The 23391-nt window shown below is 40.9% G+C and overlaps 3 protein-coding genes across 3 annotated transcripts; 2 read left to right on the top strand and 1 right to left on the bottom strand.

Annotated features, from left to right (window-relative positions):
- The first annotated feature begins 48 nt into the window (after window positions 1-48).
- kcng3 (potassium voltage-gated channel, subfamily G, member 3) lies at window positions 49-4478 on the top strand. Its single transcript, XM_070851956.1, has 2 exons — window positions 49-840; window positions 2334-4478. The coding sequence occupies exons 1-2, from the start codon at window positions 215-217 to the stop codon at window positions 2977-2979; spliced, it is 1272 nt and encodes a 423-aa protein (XP_070708057.1). The 5' UTR covers window positions 49-214; the 3' UTR covers window positions 2980-4478.
- Window positions 4479-6361: 1883 nt separating this feature from the next.
- On the top strand, window positions 6362-12967 carry cox7a2l (cytochrome c oxidase subunit 7A2 like). Its single transcript, XM_070851827.1, has 3 exons — window positions 6362-6506; window positions 11206-11340; window positions 12611-12967. Exons 1-3 carry the CDS (start codon window positions 6435-6437, stop codon window positions 12749-12751), a joined length of 348 nt encoding a protein of 115 aa, XP_070707928.1. The 5' UTR covers window positions 6362-6434; the 3' UTR covers window positions 12752-12967.
- Window positions 12968-19395: 6428 nt separating this feature from the next.
- Window positions 19396-22692, bottom strand: pigf (phosphatidylinositol glycan anchor biosynthesis, class F). The gene is made up of 5 exons (XM_070852103.1): window positions 22340-22692; window positions 21436-21527; window positions 20844-20960; window positions 20624-20732; window positions 19396-19747 (listed from the first exon to the last, which is right to left on the bottom strand). The coding sequence occupies exons 1-5, from the start codon at window positions 22565-22567 to the stop codon at window positions 19634-19636; spliced, it is 660 nt and encodes a 219-aa protein (XP_070708204.1). The 5' UTR covers window positions 22568-22692; the 3' UTR covers window positions 19396-19633.
- Window positions 22693-23391: the final 699 nt, after the last annotated feature.

The following is a 23391-nucleotide window of genomic DNA, read 5'->3' on the forward strand; positions in this document are numbered from 1 at the left end:
CTCTTGCACTGACTACAGAGGGAGAAGAAGAGGAGTGAGGGACAGAGGGAAGAGTTTCCATCAGCCACGGAGCAACCTCCACTCAGAGCGAACCACGCCCCGGGGGACAGGGGAGACAGTGCCCCCCTCCCGGCCCCCAAGTGTCCAAACTCCTGCTATGGAAGGGGGGATGGACGGAGAAGAGGAGTTTTAGTTTAGGTTACAGGTTGACAAGATGAAGTTCGGGAAGAGCATCTGCGTGCTCAACGTAGGGGGAACCCGGTACGCCTTCACCCGTGAGGTGATCAGGGATTTCCCTCTCCGGCGCGTCAGCCGCCTGCATGCATGCGCAACCGAGAAAGAGGTCCTTGAACTGTGCGACGACTACGACCGGGACCGGAATGAGTTTTTTTTCGACCGCCACGCGCAGGCTTTCGTGTTCATCATGCTGTACGTGCGCTCCGGAAAACTCCGCTTTGTCCCCGGAGTGTGTGAACTGTCCTTCTATACGGAGATGCTCTACTGGGGGCTGGAGAGCGCGCACTTGGACTCCTGCTGCCAGAAACGCCTGGACGACAGGATGTCCGAGATCGGGATGGACAGTCTGTCTGAGGAGGACGTCGGGGTGTCAGCGGATGAGCCCCAGAGCCCGGAGGAGCCGGTGCAGCGGACTGCGCTCACCGGTCGCGCCAGATACCTGGAGAAGATGCGCAAAGCGTTCGAGGAGCCCAACTCGTCACTTGGGGCGCAGCTTTTGGCTTCAGTGTCGGTGATCTTTGTGATCGTTTCCATGATTATGCTGTGCGCTAGCACCCTGCCGGACTGGGATACAGCCAAGAAAAATACCGTGGAGGAGCACAGGTAGGCGATACTTAAGGATCAGTTAAGTTTAGAGGAGCAGAAGGGACGCTGTAAATGTTTAGGCGCAGCGTGTGCGGAGTGAGACTGTGCTTTTGTGACTTAATGTCATGAATTCAACCGACTAAATCAAGGCTATGTCTCTGTCATGATACATTCTCTAACTCTGACACTATAAATAAATAAGCACACATAAACACTTCTATTAGACTGCATGCGTTCAAGGCAGCGGTCAAACTCAGTGCGCACTCCCCATTTATTAGCCAGAAGATTGATGCACGGAGGCATTTGTCCTGTCAGAGCTTTCTGAGTTCTTCTATGCTGTTGCTGGATTTATTTATTTACAAAAGGGTAGAAAATTAACAGTAATTTTGACGTGTAACACATGCTAGAAAACAGGCTTTATTTAATTATAACAACTTTTGTCCTTGTGTTAAATCACTAGATTTGAGCCTTTACATCAGTGCAGCACTTTAAACATTAGGACTCTCGTTTCAGACAAGATCCCAAGGAAGCCAATCAACAAACATCCATGTAAGCTACAAAAAGTGTAGTGTTAATTATTAGTCTTTGCTCTGCCTTCCACCCGAGTCTCTTCCCCTCCTTTTCACTGTTAATTTGAATATCTTTATTGGCTTGGTTAGTTTACACTGCACAGTACACAAGAAGGACAAACATATCAGATAAATGCCAGATTCATAATATTCCAGTTGGGTAATGAATTAAAAGTAGAAGGTGTACAGAGGGATTATATATTAGGGTAAGCAAACAAAAAGGAATTAGGCCACTTACAGGAATCACCTTCTGTCTAAAATCAGCTTCTGGGCAGTTTTTCTGGCTTCAGCTTTTGGACACGAAGTGAAAAAGTGCAGCCTCTCTCCACATGATTTTTGCCCCCAGCCTGTCTTCTCTAAGAAGTCTGAGGCGGCCTTTCTCTATATAAGGTGAGGCTATGTTCCCTCAGGCTGGATATAGTTTTGGATGGGTTGCAGTGGTTAGGTAATCAACTAAAAGTTTATACTCAGGGTCAAAAGGATTCCAATTTAGTTTCATGCCAGCAGATGATGCAATTCTCCCTGTTGTTGTTTGGTCTAATTTGTTCTGATGCAGTTATCTTAGGTTCTGTGGTATTTGCCTGGCCGGACTGCTTCTGTGTCAAAAGCACCGCCTAACTCGAATTCAATTTGACTGCCTTTGCTATGCTAATCAATGGGCTAACTGTGTGCTTGTTTGTGTCACACTCTCTCTTTGGAGGTTTTTAATCCCTCCTTCTGTGCAGTTTCCCAGCAATTTTCTAGTGTCGCTGTCCTCCTGTCTTTGTTTACTTATGTCTGCATTATTTCCCATCATTACCCCCCTGCTTTGCTTCCTCCTTCCTCACATTTAGGCTACTGATTGTCAAACAGTATCTCATATCATCCATATCTCTCTGTGACTCCTCAGTCATTTCCTGTTTACACTCTGTCCGACTCATTTTTCTCCTTTCTGCTCTGCAGGATAGTGGAGGCAGTGTGCATCGGCTGGTTTACAGCAGAGTGCATAGTGCGCTTTCTGGTGGCCAGAAACAAGTGGGAATTCCTCCGCCGGCCGCTGAACATCATCGATGTAATTGCCATCACCCCCTATTATGTCACCATGGCCCTGGCCAGAGCAGGGATGCCAGGTGCCGGGCTCGGGGTTGCCGGGGTGATACTGCGGGTGCTGAGGATGATGCGAGTGTTCTGGCTCATGAAGCTGGCCAGACACTTCCTGGGCCTGCAGACTCTGGGGCTGACGCTCACGCGCTGCTACAGGGAGATGGTCATGCTGATGGTGTTTGTCTGCGTCGCCATGGCAATATACAGCGCTCTGGCACAGCTGCTGGAGCACGGCTTGGACTTGGGAACGCAGAACCAGGATTATGCCAGCATCCCGGCCGCCGCCTGGTGGGTCATCATCTCCATGACGACGGTGGGGTACGGGGATGTGTACCCTGTGACTATTGGTGGACGGGTGCTTGGGGGGATGTGTGTGGTGAGTGGCATTGTTCTCCTGGCACTGCCCATCACATTCATCTACCACAGTTTTGTACAGTGCTACCATGAACTCAAACTCCGCTCTGCCAGATACGCACGCAGCCTGTCATCAGAAATACTGCAATGAACACGCATTTGTACCAAACCACCACGGCCCTGCCTTTGTCAGAGAGAAACTCAACAAACCAGCTGACCCGCTGAGCCCATTGTGAAGTAATGATCAGCGGTGCCCTGCCCTGTTTCCTGCCTGAGCTGCAACTGATTTTATTTGGCTTGTCTAGTTCCTGCCTGTTGTGTCGATAATCTTCAGTCGTCATCTTCAACCAGCATGCTCAGCGCCTGTCTCCTTAACAATGCCACTGGGCAGAAGAAGAATACACAAATCATTATTTATTAAACACATACAGGCTCAGTCAGTCCAGTTTTGACAGTGGCTGCTGTTTACTCTGTATTCCCATGGTTACAACACTGGCAGTGATGGCTGCTTTTTTGTATGCTGCATGGGGCTTTCTCTCTCTCTCTGTCTCTCTCTCTGTATGTGTGTGTGTTTGTCTGACCATCAGCCTTTCACTTTGTCTAAGCTTTGCACCCAGATGGTCCAAGTTACACAAGATTGATGTGTGACCTAGATGCGTTCTGTTAAACCTGTGAAATATGGAGAGGGAATGAACTAGTGAGTGCAAAGTGGGGATGGAGAAGGGGTACACAGAGGGCTTAGTGTGTGGGAGGGGCTTAAGCCAGGAATAATGAAATATTGAGACAGGTCAGCGGGGACTACAAGGTGGCAGACAAATAAAGGAGGCGACAGATATGACAGGGCAGATGGAGTGTGAAATGGACGATAAAAGATTATGGGACAAAAATGACAGAATGTGGAGCAGGCCGGTGCACAAAGAATGAATAGATGGAGTGCGTATTGCTTCTCCATTTGTGAGTGAATATAAGGCATTTTGTATTTCTCTGTCTCCAAGGCAACCTCATCCCCCAACATGTCAGTCATAATGGTGGTTGATTTGTGCACACACAAATAGGCCGCTTCCACGCACACCCCCTGGCTGGCATGCAGCATTCTTTTTCTGCAATTATTGGGGAAATATCATCACTGGAATAGATGAAATTACCAACAAAAAAAAAAAGAACAGCAGGGGATGTGACAGATGATGGTTCTGACATGCATGATTCAGGCATGTTTTCCCTGTCCATGGTTTAGCCATGATTTGCTGAAGAGACACATGATCCAAACAAACAAGTCAACACCTCTCCCACACAACAGTCTTTCTCTGCATCTCCTCTCCTTTTCCTCCTGTTGCCGTCAACCATCCTCATTTTACACACACACATCAAGCGCTTGCTCTTCTGTTGCAAAGGAAATTAAATATTTAATGAGTCTGTTCATTTTCGGTCAGTCCACATTTGTTATTTCCTCATGAACTTTGCAGCCTTGTGTGAATTCCGTATGTATTGTAGACAGTACACATCTCAATATCCCTGTTGTGTTATTAGTGTGCTTTCTAAAGTAGTCACAACAATGAAAGAAAATCCATATTTTACCACTTTCCCTACAATACATAATTCACAACTCATGTGTCATAGCTTATAGCCCAGAGAATTTTGGCCAGGACTGATTGAAACCATCAATCAAAACTTTTTCATCAGTAGACTTGTAATTAATGTGATCAATGTGTGAGCTTTTATAATAAAATTACTCTGAGAAAAATTTCTTTGAATGTGTAATTGCTTATTGCAAATCAAACCGTACCGTTAAAATAGTTTTTTGAAAGTTGAAGCGTCAACACACTCCATCATCTGCTGTCACAGTGCTGGAATATCAATTGTGGGTTTACACCACAGTTGCTATTAATTCTAAAATAACTTTAATTAACTAAATGAATCAATGCCACACAGTACGACCTAGAGCTGTGATAAATAGATAAGGTATTCTTGGCACATGCTTGATCAGTCTTGATGTGATGACATACTATTTACACCTCCAGGCCTCCCGTGGGCATCTTAAAGTGACATTTGCTGTGAAGAACACCTGAGCCCGCTGGCGGGGGCATTTGATGCACTTATCAGATTCACACTGGGGTGAACTTTGTGCTGCAGTCTAGTTCACACACAAAGTACTCTTTTAAAGGGGAAATTGACTCTGAATCACAAACTGCTGCTTCACTGCTCTCAGGGTTCAAGCCTGTTTTGGTATGCTGCACATCTGTCAATAAGCTTTGAAGGCTTCTGTTTGAAGTAGCTTAAAAGAGTTTTTGGTATTTGGTATTTTAATGATGGTGGTCACTTGTGCTGTCCAACATAACGCTCCCAGATTTCGAACTGGTGCTCAGTTGTGTCAAACTATTCGGTGAGCCTCTCTCACTGCATCTCTGTGTGTCTCCAGTTTGAGCTAAATGTTAACCTAAGCATGCTAACATGCTCACAGTGCTAACACTATCATGTAGATATTTAGCAGGTATGATCTTTACCATTGTCATGTGATTAGTTTTGCAGGAATCTGGCCAGAAAGCAAAGTATTGGACAAAAAGTAGAGTTTGATCAGGCAAAGTCAGAGCATCATCATCATCATCATCATCATCATCATCATCATCATTAGGATTCATCCTGTGGAGACCATGGATATCTGTATTCAGTGTAGTCCTATGGCTATTAAAACCAAAAACCTCATGGTGGCACTGGAGGAAAGGTCAGCAGTTGATCTGCTTAGACTAGACAAACCTTTCTTTATTTATTTAACACATAGTATATATGAAACATGCAGTGAATACAAATGAGCTGAGCCTGGGAGATAGAGACACACAAAATATGGTCACAAACACAAGTTATCCGTTTCCATAGCTGTCATGAGAATAAGAAATAGCATCAGCTCGTCAATTATATTTTAATTTACACCCAACAATGTGTGATCATAATACTCTCCTAAAAAAATCTGAGAGTTGATCATCTGTCAAAGATAAGGCAGCAGAAGACCATGTTCTAACATTATAATAAACATTATCCATTATTATCTATGTTTCTGTCATTTTTCACTGTTATAATTTCATTTTTGAAGTATTTGGAGTTTATTTAAGTATTTTCATTTTCTTCAAGTTTTACCTCTACTGCACTCCTCTGCTTTTATTTAACAACCTTGGTTACTATGCAGATTTAGATTATTAGAAGAATACAATAACAGACACATGATGATTTATATTATAGATTAAACTACCCAGCAGTATATAATCATCATAAATCATTAAAATCCTTAAAGTCATTAACATGAGTTCCACCTTTAACAGCTGCAACATTAAAGCTATGCACACATCCATGCATCAATCAGTAAAACTTTGAGAGCATAAGTTTTCCTTGTGACACAGATTTTTTTACACTGTCATGAGATCTGAGTACTTCTGCTTCTCCCACCTCTGATGTTTCCATACACGCTTCCTCCCGCACCGCCACTTGAATTTTAAACAGGCAGCGTCGAGCCAGCTGGCTGATACGTCACTTTCCCTCGACGGTAGCAGCAGGAAGACCCTTCACCGGGTGATTTTGTTGTGGGTGACACTTGTACCCGTCCTTCGCTGGTAAAAAATGTACTACAAGTTCAGCGGTATTACCCAGAAGCTGACGGGGACTGCTCCTGCGGCCGCCTACAACCCTCAGGTGAGACCGGGAAGCGGCGTGTCGGTGATAGACCGAGTCGGTTACCGCCGAGGGTGACCTTCATGGCGCCGTGTTCGATAACGAAGCGGTATTGTAGCTTAGCCGGATTTTTCAGTTCATTTTAGGACATCTGAAGGCCTCCAGATTCACTCAAAGCACCCAAAGCTAAAGTACTCAGCATACAGAACGGTCTGTTTAAGATGATCAATCATATGATTGGATTGTAATCATTAATAGATGAATGTGTTCATCGTTTTAGTGTTTCAGCTGGTAAAGGTGTTCATTTTCATTACTTAATGGAAGTAAAAGGTATCAGTGCTGCAGTGTAAATATACTAAGGTCCTACATACAACATGTTACTTTAATATAAAAGTATGAGCATCAAAATGTACTTGTATAGTATAGAATATAGCTAATTTCATAATAATATGTTACTGGATTCAAATTAGAAATGCATTCATGTGTAATCTTCACTTAAATGTCGCAGCTGGATTATAATTTAATGTTTTATCTTTAGAATTAAGAATGTGAATATAAAAGTAACTAAAGTTTTGAGATGCATGTAGTGAAATAAAAGGATAATGTTTGCCTGATAATGTAGTGGAGTAGGAGAATAAAGTTACATGAAATGGAAACACTCTAGTAAAGTATCTGGAAATTGTACTGAAAAACAGAACATGTACATTGTTACTTTCCACCACTGCTTCATAGTTTAATCTATAAAAATACATCATAACTTATTTGTTACATTTATTTTGGTTTAATGATTTGAATCTGTAAAGCAACTAAAGCTGTCAGATAGATATAGTGAAGTAAAAATTACAATGTTTCCCTCTGGGATGTGGTGGAGTAGAAGTAGATAGTTGCGAATAATTGACATACTCAAGTAAACTACAAGTACAAATACTTTATAAATAGACTTAGTTGCCTTCCATCAGTGGTCTGAACTGTAATTCACATAATTAACTCACAAAATGTGTCACATTGTCATCTGTAGCTTTTTAATGGAACTGAACATTGGAAAATACTCAGACAAACCTTAAAGAGGTAGTGACCTTTCTTTCTGTCTTTCTTTCTTTACTGCCTTATTATAGGACCTTTATTTAACCTTTTTTTTTCGAAAGGTTATTTTCCTATCTGTGGATCTAGCCTTCATGTGACTTAACAGCCAATTTTGAAATACAATGGCCTCTCCAAGCATCTGCCAGATGTGACCTTTATTACTGTTCCTCTGTCATTTATTCTACAGCCTCCTTGTTATTATGTGATAGTGGGTTAGGCTGCGTTCAGGCTCTGCTGTGTTCCAGTTTGGAAGTCACTAATCATTGTTTGTTTGTTTTTTATTTGGTTCTGTTGTTGCTATGTCTTACTTTCACTCCATGACATTTTAGAGGGAATTAGCACTGAATGATATTGATATATTTCACAGCTATATAAGATTACAACCATACAAGTTTTTAGATGGTTTTAGATACAAGAACTTGGAAAATGTGATGCAATGTTGAGATTAAACTACCCTGCAGTATATAGATTAGTTAGTTAGGTTTGCTTTATTTATTAAGGACGTCTAGTGGAGATGAAGGGAGACCTGAGAACAAATTCCATACATTCAGCATCACAACAGGACAGTTAGGTCACACTAAGCAGCAGTTGAGCACCTGTTGTTGTTACCTGTCCACAAAGGGTAGGGAAATCCAATTAAATAGAGTGCAGGTGGCATATGAGGTGTCAGTATGACATTTAATCTTTATCAGCCAATAATCAAAAAGCAGATCGGTGGATTCCTGGCTCCTTCGGTCCAAATGTCAAAGTGTCTTTGTTCAAGACACTGAACCCCAAAAGTGTGCTCCTATTGTCTCCTGTGTCTCCTATTAAATTAGATTCCTCTTGTGTCAATGAGAGAATAATGTGAATGAAAAAACATGTTAAAGCGTTTTGAGTGGTTAAACTAAGCAAAGACACTACAGTATATTTTCCATTTGGATTCAGGTGTTTGGTGTTTGGATTTACTGGTATTTGTACACGTGTTTATTAGTTATGATGTTTACGACTGTTTGTTCACGTGGAATTTAGCTGTTTTGGAGCACACTCAGTCATCACACACACAGACATATTTTACAGTTAAAATTGAGACGTTCTTCGTCCATTGTTGTTCAGAGAAATTAGCATTTTAAATTCAGTTTGTGTTTGAGTGTAGTACTGAACTTAAGTCTTGCCCATGTTGGTGGGACTAAGTCAGCCTGTGATCTGGGGTCATGGTTGTTCACTTTGAACTCAATTAAGGATTTAAGATAGACAGCAAGGCCCTATATATATAAAAAACACGTGTAGAATGATGCCTTCTAGGTGTCAGTGATGACTAGCCGACCTTCATATAACTCACAGAGATGAGAGTGATAGCTGCACTGAGTAATAAATCGAAAGGGACCGCTGGCTTCCCTTTGACCAGCTACAAGGTTAAAATGGTGTTTGAACATTTATGCATCACACAGTTCTTAATATAACAATAAGTGGGGGAGCTCTGTGTGTGGAGAACCTTTACTGTTTACACCTTATACACATTCTGTCGACAGGATTGTTTTTACCTAAGTAATAGTTTTACTTGTTGGTGGTTAGTTGAGTGTTTTTGCTTAAAATGCCAGATGTCAACATTTGATAGTGGTTGGTAAATATCATCCTGTGGGCCAAATCTGTGACAGAGTCTCAGATACAATCCTAGAACGAAGTTTTATAAATGTTTGCTTTTATTAGATGAATGTAAAGAAGCACAATATATTGAACGTATGCATATACACATGACTTTGTTTCCATCATGCCTTAAAATATTGGTGCTCAATGAACAATGTTGGTATCCCTGATATAGAGTAATAGAAAATCCAGTCTTTATCAGTAATTGATCACACTGGCTCTTTTTACTGCAGCTCTGGTAATATTGTGGCAACTGGCTGCTTTTCCTAATTTCTCAATAATTATCACTAATAAAGGCGGACATGTTAGCTCAACTCAGTCTGTCCTTCCGGGGTGTCCTCTACCAGTACACGCTTGGCAGATTGATGGAGGCACGTCGATAGAAAGGCCGTTAGGGTTAGTGATTAATAAATACAGACAGACGGACAACAACAGCGAGCTGTGGAGTCACAGCTTCAGGCAGTGTAGAGCCCCCAGTTTACTTAGCATGCTTGTGTTTATGTAAGGGTTAGTGAACCCCCACTAGACACCTGAAAGCACCATTTTTGTTCCTTTCCCTTTTGGTTATTATTCCATAGCAACCTGAGCAGCAGGCGTCCCACTGAAAAACAAGTCATACAGGAGAAACTAATGAAACAAAGGGGAATCTCCTCCGTATTTCTGGTGTAATTCACAAAGTTGAGTTCCTGCTGCGAACATTTAACTTTTTAATTTAAGCCTTCTCTTAAATGGCAAGTAAAAATACTCCACTGTCAGTGCCTTTGCATTTTCATATGTCAGATTTAATTTCACTGCTCCCACACTATCTGCCTCCACACACTCTAACAAGGTAATGGGTCTTCCAGTAATTTTCAAATCCAAGGTGGATGAGAAGCTTCTTCCAAGTCAGAGGAAAGAAAGGAGGCGGACTTGTACTTCATCAACACCACACTTTACCATTGTACTGTCTGAAAAGCAGAACAACAGGGTGACCGGTGATGATAATTCCCCTAGACTGATGCAGCTAAATAGCTACAGTACTCATCCAAATGGCTCCGATCTTGGATTTTAAGATTTCTGAGTGGGAAATATCACATGTCCAAAGAATACAGCGAAAAAGCTCACATGAAAGTTCAACCTGTCTCAGTGTTGTTGTTTTTTTTGTTGTCGAGGCAAAGTGTGTCTGAAAATGTTGTTTTAGTATCTGCAGCTGTGTGAAAAGCTCTCGCTGCATTACAGCCTGACAAAATGTTGTTGGATGTTAATATGCTGTAGTGTTAACTCGCTACTTATGGTGCTCTTTGATAATCCAAATAGGCACTTTTACAGTGTCACAAGTGGGATCATAACGTGTGAGATGTACTCACTGGTATTTATGCACCAGCATTGAGCTCAAAGTTGTTGTTTCCTTTTGATTTTTAGTCTTTTATTTTTATTCATCATTACTGTCAAAAATCGTAGTTGTGGGAAAAGAATCCTGACGACCTCATTCCCTCTTTCCTCTGCAGCTGAAGGTTTTCAAACTGTGAGGCAGTGATAGTGTGTGAGGAGAGACGGACAGAAATGTGCTGCTGTCCTGAAAACAACAGGAAGCCGCTTATTTGCAGGTTGGCCCGTTGACTCATCATAGGTTTTCTGGATCACACAAAACCTTTCATACCAGTGCCTGATGCTGAGGTTGTCTGATGGATCCGCATCCCCTCCCGTCTGTGTTCAGTCATAATTACTATGTTTTTCTGCCCCTGTTTTTGTTAACATTTTTGTTAAGGTCTTGTACCCAGGGTTTGGGTTGGCTTGCGTAGATGGAATGGCTTTTTGTAAGTGTTCAGTGTTGAAAATTATAATGAAAGTTTGTGGAAAAAATTGTAGTTACACTGTGGATCACATTAGTAATAGCAGTAAAACATGAAAACGTCAGGGAGGTGAATGGCATCTCTACGTTGTGAATAATTTTTCATGCATGTGTATTAATGACATTCAATAGAATTCATTATTATTGTCAATAGTAATAGTGTACTTTTTACTTTCTCAGGGGTTTAAGCCTGGCCTGCCAGCAGAGTCCCCAACCATGGTCTTCGCCACACCCACCAAGGTGGTGTCAGAGGCCGGGTCCATGGTGGAGTACTTGGGAGCAAACAAAGTTCCTGACCTCCAGAGGCTATTCCAGGTAAGGAAGAACATACAGTCTTATGAATGTCAGTCTTATGCTGTTTTTCCACCACTGGGTGCCGGCTCAACTCACCTTAACTCACTTTGGTTTTCCATCAGCATAAGTTGTGCTCAGTACCTGATACCTGTGACTTTTTGACACTGAAAGGTGACTTGGAAAAACTGCAGTATCATCAGAGAATCATCAGTAGCGCAACACAGGACATCCCACACAAACTGGCATTTTTAAACGGCAGAGACTGCAATTTTTTGAATTCCCTCAACCCAGATTTTCAAAAATGGCAGCCTGCAAAACCAAAGTGTAAACATATTAAGAACACAATCCCATCAATAACCACAGCTGTAAAAGTAGTAGTGTAAAAAGAGCAGAGGGAAAGATTAGCTGTGAAGTTGTAGGTTTAGCAGTAAGCTAACTAAAACAGTGCAGGTTTTAGTTATATCTGAATAAATGTTGGGAGCTTAACACCTCCATTGTTCCTGATAGATTGCGTCAAGTTGATGGTGATGTCACAGCAATGTAATTAGTCCCAGCAAAGAATACAATACAATACAATACAATATTACAATTGTAATAATTACAACGTTTTCACGGTGAATCAGTTTTTGTTTCTGATTAACAATAAAGGTTGACGACCTGCTAAAGTGGCCGTCTCATGTAATAAACTGTATCAGTCACAGCAGTGAAGATTTATTAGTTTTACGTGATGACTGGTATTTTTTTCCACTCCCATTGTGCCATTGTTCCTAATGGCCTCATGCACCCCCCACCAACTATTAATCACACAAGAAGGCAGCGAAAGAAATAAGAGACTGAATTTGGGCAGAGTAATCAGTCAAGCAAATGGAAATCACAGCCCTGACTGCAGCAATTGTGCAATTGCAAGAACATTTTCTTTATTAAAGCAAAAGTGTTCCAAGCAGACACTTAGGCAAGAGACCTGTGTAGGAACTGTGCCTTCCCAAGCAAATTACCCACTGGAGAACCCTGCTCGTCTTTCATTCAACCGTCATTTTTCCAATCACAATTTTCATGAACAGTTTTTTATTCTGAAAATGTTTTTGCATAAAAAGCAGCCCGTTTCTTATAATATTGAAGAACTGGTTTAATACTGTTGTCTTATTTGTGATTTAAAAAAAAAAAAAAAAAGCATTATATAGCTTTATCTTACATGGTAAATTGCTTTATTTGATTGTCTTTCATATTTACTTTTACTTTTTTTTTTGCTCCAACCTTCCCGCCTGCTCCTTCCTGTCTTGTCTCCTCTCAGACGTCAGATGGCATCCCCATTCATCTGAAGCGTGGACTTTCAGACAGGCTACTGTACCGCACCACCATGGCTCTCACCGTAGGAGGCGCTCTCTACTGTATGGTGGCTCTTTACATCGCAGCCCAGCCCGGCAATAAGTGACCAACACAAGCCCAGGATCTCTCTTTAGCACCTCCGACAAGTCACTGCTGTTCATACATGGACCCAACATGCCCACAGTGTCCATCTGCCCTCGCTATGCCACTTCTTGGGACTCATACATGAGAATTAATCGCTGTCAGAACATCACGCTAATCGCAACAATAATAATGTCTGTCTTCTTTGTAAAAAAGATTAATAAATTTTAAGGGAAAACAACTGTTTGAGTTAGTCTTGTTTCATTTTGTTTGTCACTGAAATAGTTCCATATATACATAAAGTTTCATGGACATCATGTATCTGTAGGCTAGAGAGCTGCATCGCTTCTCAGCTATTACAAATGCCATAATAGAAGCAGAGATGTAATGGGTTTTTTTTTTAATGCTCACAGCTTTCAACAGGCTTGAGGTAGTGCAGTGATAAGCTTTTGTGAAAGAGAGAGCAAGCATGATGGAGACACCTCGTCTGGAGCATAGCTGCTGCTCACTTGGCTTAAGTAATGTCTCATACAGTATTTATGTGTGTGGGCCCTGGTGTGATGTCAGATGCTTCGTGCTGAGTTCGGAGGGAGGGAGGGAGGGAGGTTGTTTCAGACGGACATGTCTGCAGTTCCATGTCAAGTTGCTGAGACACTGCAGATGATCTCAGTCTCTGCTTTTTCTCTCACCTCGATGTGTATGGTATATGTTTTCTTTTGCAACTTTGTTATTATGATATTTGCAAAAACTGGGCTTACAGGGACAACATAGTACTTGTACAGGAAGAGGGGATTTTAATGACAGTATGTGTTGCATCTAAATATACAGTAGTGGAAGAAGTGCTCCAGAATAATGACAATGTAAAAAAACAAAACATTTCCAGGTTATAATCCCGTATTAATTGATTTAACACTTGTTACTTGCTAGATATGTGGGAAAAATCCTTTTAGAATATTTTTATATCAAAATGGATTCAGCAATGCCGCACTGTAAAAATAGTCTGTTAATTATTTACACGTACCGCACGTAAAAGTACTCATTATGCAGAATGGCCCATTTCAGACTGCTGTATATTTTATTATTGGATCACAATTATTGATCTATGAATGAGTATGCCACTTTAGGTTCAGGCCAGTAGCTCGTGCATTTCACCCCAGGGAACATTAAGGACCTCTCTCAAACTATAATAATAAACCATAATTCATTATTTGGATATATTCTGTTTTAGCAATGTGAATCGGCAAAGTGACTAAAGTTATTCAATTAATGCAGTTGAATCATTTGTGCAATATTTACTTCCAAATTACCATAAAATAGAAAAGGAAAATTCTCAGTAAAAATATTGCTACCTCAAAATTATATTAAGTACAATACTTGAAGCTAAGCTACTTTCTAAAGTCCAACTTATTTCCATTATTTTACATATTAGTAAAATATACATATAGATACATATAGTGACATAATGTAAATTTTGTCATACAGTTTATTTAATTGAAATTACTGTCCAGTTAAACGTGTTTTAAGAGATATTTATCCTGTGCTAGAGTGTATCCTGGTAGTATAATTTAACAAACAACAATAAACTTCCATCTCCAAAATGAAAAAGATTAATCAAAAGCCCCCAAAAATATGAAATGAGTTAGCTTTTATATATCTATCTATTTCTTCATTCATTACGACACTGCTATCGACAATCATTTTGTGGCGCAGGAACTCTTTGAATCCCTTTTGTAACCCATTTAAATCTTAAGAACCACAAAATATCAAATTATATTCCTCCACCACGACCTTGAGTATCACTGATTGCGCAGTGATGGTGCAGGGTCACATGATGCTCGACAGCTGAACACTCACAAGAGGTGGCCGCTGATGATTTAACTGATTGGTGGAGTCCTCACAGAGATGTCTGCTGCTTGTAATCAAGGAGCACAGAGCACATACATGCTGAATGGTACGCGCATGTTCAGTGCAGTCATTAGGAAAGCAGTGATCGTCTCAACAGCTCTGTACTCATGGAAGTAAACACCCTTAAATTGAAGCTCAAAGGTGGGACCTTAAGCTCACACTCACTGTTTCACTTAAAATTCAGCATGATGGACACTGTCAGCACTTGAGTGGTTTCATAGAAAGAGTCCAGTGTAGAACAATCCGAAACACAGACAACACAATCAATTTAATTTTTGGCCAGACAGTTCAGTGTATATATCAATATCTGCTTGGCAGAGCATCACCAGAGGAGATACCATGTGTGCTGGTTTCTGTGGACTGTAAACTGACCGTAAGGGTTAGATATAATGTTGATCCGAGGGACCAACATTTCCATCCATAGAGCCACAGAGAGGCTGTGCGGATATATAGCATAAGCTAAACCTAAACCATAGTCATTATCCTTGAAGGCTTAAAATGAATGGGAAGCTATTTATTTATAAAAATGTGGCCCTTTTATTAGTCGCTGATTTCACTGTGGACCTCCCTTTGTCATGTTAAATGGACTGCACTTGTACAGCACTTTTCTAGTCTTTTTGACCACTCTAGGTGTTCAGATTAACATATTCACTCCATTCACACACTGGACACAAATGGAACTAATGGAAGCTATGAATGAATTTGCATTGATTATTAATGATTATATATGATTAATTAGATTGAATTTGACCTTCTGCGGGAAATAATCAGAAATGTTAAATATAGATACAGTGTATAATTTTGAGAGGGTCTTCCTCCAAGACAACCCACTCTATGAAGTGAGGACGCAGAGTGCAGATATGTTGCTCACATGCAGGTGCACTTATTATTTTGTAATCTGGCCTGTCAAGCCATACCTTCAAACAGTGAGGATCCATTCAGTCAAACTGAAAACGTGTGCTGTGGAGAAAAAACATTTAAGTAGTGACTGAAATAACAGCAGAATAATAGGCTACACATTTACAAAAGGGTGGACCTTGGCTTATTGATTTTTTATTCCACAACATTCACAAACCACAAATAGAGCCATGCTTTCTTCTTCCGTGTGTTCTCAGCAGATGTCACCTATAGTCGCCATGGAAACATAGCTCATCGGCTAAGGTGGCTAACTTTTAGGTGGCATTAGACCAGACTAAGTGTAAAACCAGGACTCTATTCATCAGTTACACAGTAGTTCCCAGAAGTTCCTAGAAAGCTTAATTATTATGTGCACATATTAATTTCATGAGATTTCATGAGATGCACCTAATGTCTTGTTTGGATAATTAACATTGTACCTATTTTTAATTGAGGAATGTTTCAACATCCCCTGAAGTCCGTCCCTCTGTTTCTCCCATCCCACTTGTGTCATGACAACCCACTTGAGCATCCCTCAATAACAATGGATGCTTTTGTTGTTGCTCTCAGATCCAACTAGAGAAACACGAGAGCTCTGCGATAACATGTTTATCTCTCAATAACATTGCACTCAAAGGGGGAGCGTGAACACAGAAAACTGGGGCAAAGGAGAGACATAACACAGGAAGGAAGTGGGGTCGAAGTAGGGGGAGTATGAAAATGTGAGAAGAGGGTTGTTAATATGGAGGATGGGTGTGACTTAGTGGGAGAAAATCTCCTGCTCACATCCTGCTCAGAAGTGCCAGATGAGTACGCACAGAAACATCATGCTTATGTCTACGATCCTTTGATTTATTGCAACATTCAAATTATTCTGATGTTCTATGTTGAAATGAGATATTATTACATAATTGGTTGGTGAATTTAATATGTTTCTTTCAATCCTTTTATTAGTATCCCAGTCAGATTTGTGCTGTCTGTTAAAGTATCTTTTAATGAAACCACTGGGGGACATCAGGATTCTTGACCTTCCCGAGGATGAACCCTGTCTGGAGGTTTCCATTTGAGTCTGAGATCCTTGGGTGTGGGTGTAGCTTGGGGATGTGAAGATTTTGGAGCTCTTGCAGCGAGTCTCTCCAGTGTTCCCATGGTTCTTGTTTTTCATAGGCAAAGCCATATGGCAGTCTTGAGAGTCTGCTGTGAGGTCTCTCAGCAAAGCCTTGCACTGGATGATGACTGAGGCAGTGAACTCAATGGGGTCATATAAACAATTCACAGTGGACAGGACACCGCGGTGCGTGAATGGCTCCTTGTCTCTTGACACTCTCAAGGCCCCAGGTGACTCCAAGTGTGCATTGAACCGACGGCATGTCACTGCCCAGGTCCAAGTCTCTCAGACCACTGGTGTGATTCTCTGTAGGGCGCTCATGACTTCTGTATAGTTTGAGGTGATCTTGTGGAGCCTCAGGTTCATTACCCATCGCTGCACCCACCATGGAGCGATGACCAACTGACCAACATTGCCATACAAATAGCAAGTGATAAAAACTGTAAATCATTTATATTCCAGGCATACCACTGTGCCAGTTATAAACTAAGATATGAATAATGTATTAATAATCATTTTAATCTCCTTATTTTTAAAGCTGCAGTCATGGATTTGTAGCCACTAGTGAGCAAAAAAAAAACCAACAAAATAAAGGGACAGATAGACGACAATCCCCATATCTTATAAAATTCTTCTGGCCATGTTAGCAAGATGTTAGCAAACTATTTTCACATCAAGTCGACAGCGTTGCTAAATTAGCATCCATTTGGCGTCATGTTTCTGGCCACCAGATGAATCTAATTCACTGTATCTTGGTTTCCACCAACTCCTGAGAAAAATATCTGGCTTGCTAGCTTGATGGACATTTGACATTAGCTTTGTCCGTGAATGGTTTGGTGCTGGGCTGGTAGTGCACGGGGGGGTTACTCAGAACTGGCGCACTGTAAACAGCTGCCTGCTGCAGCCAGAAACAGAGTTAATGTGAGACTGAACCTGGAGGCTGTAAACCAAGATGATCTAAAAGAGGCTAAAATGCTGCATAGGGCTGCAGAACTGGCTGTTAATTCTCTGTTTTTTCAGCAGCATGAGCAAGCTTTTCGCATTGCACAGTCATTTGATTCAGTAATGCCTTGAAGAATATTGATTAAGGCAGGTTCAATTTTGGGTGATCCACCACAGAGAACAGAGGACGGACCTCAACTCAGAGTATACAACTCTGTCTGTTTCTCCTCACTCAGAAGAACAATGCAGAAACATAACAGCAAACACGACAACTGCCTTGCACGAAAGGCTGGGGAGGGGTGGGGAGTGACAAATTACCTCTCCTCACAATACCCTGCACAATAGCACAGCCTGAGAACAAATACTGAATAAATAAAGTTCTCTGAGATTGAACGAGAGGAGCAATTTGCGAAGCAGTGGCTTTTGTGTGTGCAATCGAATGGTCTTCTGCTTGTCTCGCAGATGAAACGACCAGAAGTGGAATTGAGCACATGAACAAAGGAACTCCATTCACATTTCAGTCCACAGTACATTGATTACACATGAGAACACATAAAGGGACAAAGAGACACACTCAAAAATCACCAGATACGACATGCCCGGCGTGGTGACGCGTATGAATCATCTTAGCCGTCCTAAAAATACACCTTCACACTTCGAGGAGGTTCGAGGTGAGACCAGGGTGATCACACCCTTTGCTCTCCCAGGGCCCTACTCGCCACTTCCTTTGCTCTCCTGGGTAATAACATATCAGAACCGAGGTGGAAAATAGAAAAAAAAAAAGCACGAAGAACGGAGAAGGATAATGGAAATACCAGCATGAGGTCAGATTGAATTTCATCAAAGAGATGGAGGGAGAGATTGAGGCATGAAAAAGGTGCGCTGCTTGGTGTTGTAAGCGTATGTAGGCTACTTAAAGGCTTTAAAATACACTTTCTCCCTGTATGGTTTTGGAAAATGTGCTTTTCTCTCTTTTCTCCTTTTCCTTCAGGCTATTTTCCTCAGCCTTTCTCTGGCAACAACCTTATGTAAGGGTTCAAACATGGGGCAGATGGACAGCTCTGCCCCTGGCTCTGTGCTGAAACGGGACAAAACTCCCACTACTACTGAACAGCAAATCTCACAGAGCAAAGATGGGTTTGATTTTTTTTTATATATTTATATTATTTAAATTATTTTGTATTCCAAGCATCTGGACTGTCTGCAAACAACATCATTTACTCAGCAAATTTAACACTGCGATGTAGAAAACACACTTCTCACTGCAGTTACTGGCTGCAAGGGAGATGTGGGCAGCATGAAAGGAGGGGAATTAATGCCCCTAAAATGAAGTGAATCAATATGGTTGCCTGAGGATGTGAAAAGGTGGAATGAGAATGAGAACAGGAGACGGGGGAGGGTGATGAAATTGAGTTGGAGAAAGATTAATGGTTATTTAAAAAGGAACAGTATTCATCAGTAGTCAGCTTCAGGTGCAGGATGGCATCAGTGTGCGTGTGTGTGCATCCACCCAACCACAATACTGATTACTTTGTATAACTTCGCAAATTAGTGTGAGGCTTGATTTCTTCTCTTCATTTAAACTCTGTGCCCTCTCACACACACACACACACACACACACACACACACACACACACACACACACACACACACACACACACACACACACACACACACACACACACACGTGATCCAACAGCACCACCTACAGGTTTAAGCATTTTTAAATGCAATTATTAAAAAACAAATCACCAATACGGAACATTTCAGTTATAAGCTAATAATTTAAATCACTAAATCAGCAAACGTGCACACTGTGAAAGAAGTAATGCTTTATTTATTCATGTCAAAAATCTTCAGCAACATATTCAGCATCCATGAGTACAAAATAATGTTGTTCATAAAGTAAATCTTGTATTATTACAAAATCATGTTGCCTACGGGTAGCCAGTGGAGTTAATGTCCCCAATAAATAAGTATGAGGTTAAAGGAACACAGCAGGAACACGAGAAATACCCTCATGGCCACATTCACATTTAAACGTTCATCTGTCCATCACTTGCACTTGTAGGTGAGCTGTTTGCGATGATAGTGGATCCACGCAGGAGCAGCAACAAGCCCAGTCAGGAAACCAATCATAGCACCCAGACTGCAGGAAACAGGCCAAACCTGCAAGAAGCACGACAGGCAAGTCTCATCGTTCATGACTGCAAAGTGTGAGACAACACCCGGATATCGCACTGACAGATCAAGCAGCAGCTATTAGGTAAGTCCAGCCTTTTTTTTCCCTTCACTTGAAATGTTCAGTTGATTTAAAAAGGAACTTCAAAGGGAAAAAAAGCACCAGTTTCCTTTAGAGTTATGATCAAATTACCACCAGATCTACCTCCTATTTGCATTTTCCTTCAGTCATTTTGCAGAGAACTGACTTTGCAGTTATAAATTTAATCTTTTCGTTTTTGTCATTAAAAAATCTGGTTTAATAAAGCAAAAGATCTAATGGTTACTGTATTACATTTTTCTAATTCAATACTTAAGGAGGTTGTATTTAATATGGTTTGATGATGAATGGAAACAACTGGCTTCTTGTTAACTGTGGAGGAAGTGTGTTGTATGCCAGAGGCGGGCAAACAAGATGACTGGTAAAAAATTTAGAAAAATACTCCTTTTTGATTAAAAGTTGTGCATCAGATTAAAAGAAACTCTTGGGGACTTGCATTAATTCTTCCTTGTCATTTCATGACCTCTCAGACTGATCTTCTGATGGGGCCAAACTAACAAGTTGACAAGTGTTATAAATGAACACAAAATAAAGCTGGCTGACATCCAGTCTTTTAGTGCTGACATGTATGGCCTCATGCAAGAGCCACGGACGAGTAATTTAGGAGAATTTGTGGCATTCACAAATTGTCTCGTACTCTGATTTTTCTCTTAGGTACGAATAAAAGTCACCAGTGGTCTAGACATGTTGTGTGTGCTATGCACAGACAGTGTTCTTCACTCTACAGGGGGATAAAACACTCATTTGATTCACTGTGTGCTGACCTGCCAAGGCCTGTCCCAGTCCAGAGGTATAGGGAAGGCTCCCACCCAGGCTCCGACTACTGTGCATGCCACTGTGATCTGTAGACAGGTGTCCCACACAGACATGGCTCTGGAGACAGAGACGGAGCAAAGCAAGGACTGTTAGTATATTCAATTTAGACATAAAAACCTATAAAGGACAGGGAGGAGGGGAAAAAAGAGAGGCAGAGTTCAGATTTACCCATGCCGACTGAACACTCGTATCCAGGCCTGGACGTTGGGGCCGAGGACACAGAGGCACCTCAGTGTGGTTAGAGAGGTCAGCAGCACAGCTAGAGAGAACGTCTCCAAGGCAGATCTAAATACACACACACACACACAAACGAGAAATTAGAGGCTCACAGTATCTCTGTTGTACATCTTTCTATTATACATACATACATACAGACATGGGGGTACAAAAGTTTGAGACCACATTGAAAATCTCCAATATTTTCACCTAAATGTGGGAAGAATCAGAAAATGTGTGGATTCAGAAACATTTAAAAACACAAAATGATGTGACATGTAAAATAAAGAAGAAATAATAAAGATTCAGCAATAAGATTCAGCACTATTTCTGGCAATCAAATTTAAGCAAATGTGTGGCATTGACCAGCTTCAAGTCCTTTGTACTGTACTGGATTTGATCTACTTTCCCTTTTGTACAAAGGAGTTTAGTTTTGCAAATTTGCAAATATTAGAGAATTTCAGTGTGGTCTTAGACTTCTGGACCCAGCTGTGCAAACATACATACTTATATGTTCAGTACATGAACATCACTGGCTACTCACTCAATCAGCGGCGCTCCATAGAGAACCAACACAGTGTGGAAGAACAGGCACGACAGGAAGAAGTACAGACAGGAACGAAACAACCTGGAGAGCTGCAGACAGAAACAGGTGGAGAAAGTTAAGGCAACAAAGTTCTCAGTTCACTTCCAGGAGAAATGATCTTGGTCGAATGAAAGTAGCTGGACATGCAAGTTATTCAGGTTTAAACAAGTTTAGACAAGAGAAGTATTCACTGGCCTCCGTTAATTTCTATACAAATAAAATAAAATTTTTAGATAGAAGTTAGAGTTGAGATGATCCATTATTTCACACACACACACAAAAAAACACAATCAAAATTTTAAGTCCAAAAGTGGATAAATGAATAAAGAAATCCCTATTAAATCACATCACGACTCCTGAGGTTAATCATGAAGCAGCGTTCAGTTTTTATGCACCACGCATCCTTAAACAAACATTTGATCTGCTCCGGCTCTCAGTTCTTTCAATCAAGAGTTGGAGACTTTTCTGTTTGCCACTGCCTGCTGCCAATTTAGATTTGGAATCATTTTTCATATCTTGCTCTGCACTGTTATTTTTATTCCCCAGTTTGATTCTATTTTAATTTACTTTACTCTCCTATTTTAAATCCTAATTTAGGATAGTTTTGTTTCTTTTCTTAGTGCCTTTCAAGTCATATAATGCAATTTAAATTGACATATTGAGAATACTTGTGCATAAATACATTTGTATTAATCTAATATATTATAATATATTAGTCGCATGAGCCATTCTACTCCAAGTACCTTTAATTTTCATATATTAACCTTCAGCACTTTTTCCTGTATTAAAATATTTGAACACTTCAAACGTCATCCTGCCCTCTAATGGCAGCACATCGGTCCTTCAGCATGGAGGTCAGCACCTTGTATCCCAGTGTGTGCTTCTTGGTGGGCGGCGAGATGCCGAGCAGCCAGAAGACGGCGACACTGACCGCCGTGACCGCACCGGACGCCGAGTAGAGCCACAGCAGGTGAGTCCCGTACACGGAGAAGCCCGCTACGAGCACCGCAGGTACGACGGTCGCCATGAACACCGAGGCGGCGATGATGGCGTGAGAGGACGCCATGGCTCTGATTTCATGGTCCCACATCACGAAGGCCGCTCCTATCTACTACAGGAGACTATGACAACAGACAAAATCCAAACAAAAGACTTAAAATGTTAAATTAAAGGCGACGGATGAGCAGAGCGGTTAATATCCATGAATGAGTTGCTCGACCTCTCTTCCGTAAACATGGAGTGACCTTGACTTCCGGTTGGACTTCACAGTAAAGGTCCTGTGGTATACCTTGCAAATGCGAGCTCAGCTGACAAGTTGAGCTGAAATAAAAACACATTGTACACATCCTCTTTATTGTTTATACTGTCTCAGCAGCCTGTGCATAATGGTATTTATGACATGTTTATAAATTCCACATTACATATTTTGACATTTAAGTACAAGTATGCATGTTTATACCATCATTGTCTGTTATAAATCTAAACAGGGTGTTTACACTACATATTGTATACATGCATATATGTCATATTCTCCTACCTCATGTATATAAAATAACATTACATTACTGTTACATTAGTTATTTTATATTCATTCCAGCAGTTTGGTACTCTGTATCATTGCACTATTGTCTTTCATTGTTGTTTTACATATATATTTCTATCTGTACATAGTAGTAGCACAGTTCTATTTAGCTCTCATGAGCTTTATTGTCTTTATTTTTAGCTGTGTTTTCTGTGTATATTGAGAGCAACAAACAAACCAGAGTCCTTGTATGTGTACACATTCTTGGCCAGTGAAGCTGATCCTGATTATCATGTGAAGCAGTTTAATAAAGTGAGTTTTGTTCTATTGAGGATAGATTTTATTATATCTGCAAGTCCTAATTTCTAATCCTAACCAACTGTAAATATGAA

Source organism: Pempheris klunzingeri, chromosome 20 (genome assembly GCF_042242105.1).
Source record: "Pempheris klunzingeri isolate RE-2024b chromosome 20, fPemKlu1.hap1, whole genome shotgun sequence".
In the NCBI taxonomy this organism is placed as follows: Eukaryota; Metazoa; Chordata; class Actinopteri; order Acropomatiformes; family Pempheridae; genus Pempheris; species Pempheris klunzingeri.

Excerpts from the sequence above, each read along its gene's own strand:
- kcng3 (XM_070851956.1), top strand. The coding sequence starts at position 215 with ATGAAGTTCGGGAAGAGCATCTGCGTGCTCAACGTAGGGGGAACCCGG. Across the intron at positions 841-2,333 it reads AATACCGTGGAGGAGCACAG|GATAGTGGAGGCAGTGTGCA; the intron begins GTAGGCGATACT and ends TCTGCTCTGCAG.
- cox7a2l (XM_070851827.1), top strand. The coding sequence starts at position 6,435 with ATGTACTACAAGTTCAGCGGTATTACCCAGAAGCTGACGGGGACTGCT. Across the intron at positions 6,507-11,205 it reads CGGCCGCCTACAACCCTCAG|GGGTTTAAGCCTGGCCTGCC; the intron begins GTGAGACCGGGA and ends TTACTTTCTCAG. Across the intron at positions 11,341-12,610 it reads ACCTCCAGAGGCTATTCCAG|ACGTCAGATGGCATCCCCAT; the intron begins GTAAGGAAGAAC and ends GTCTCCTCTCAG.
- pigf (XM_070852103.1), bottom strand. The coding sequence starts at position 22,567 with ATGTGGGACCATGAAATCAGAGCCATGGCGTCCTCTCACGCCATCATC. Across the intron at positions 21,528-22,339 it reads AGCACACACTGGGATACAAG|CTCTCCAGGTTGTTTCGTTC; the intron begins GTGCTGACCTCC and ends TTCTGTCTGCAG. Across the intron at positions 19,748-20,623 it reads ACTGGGACAGGCCTTGGCAG|GTTTGGCCTGTTTCCTGCAG; the intron begins GTCAGCACACAG and ends TGCTTCTTGCAG.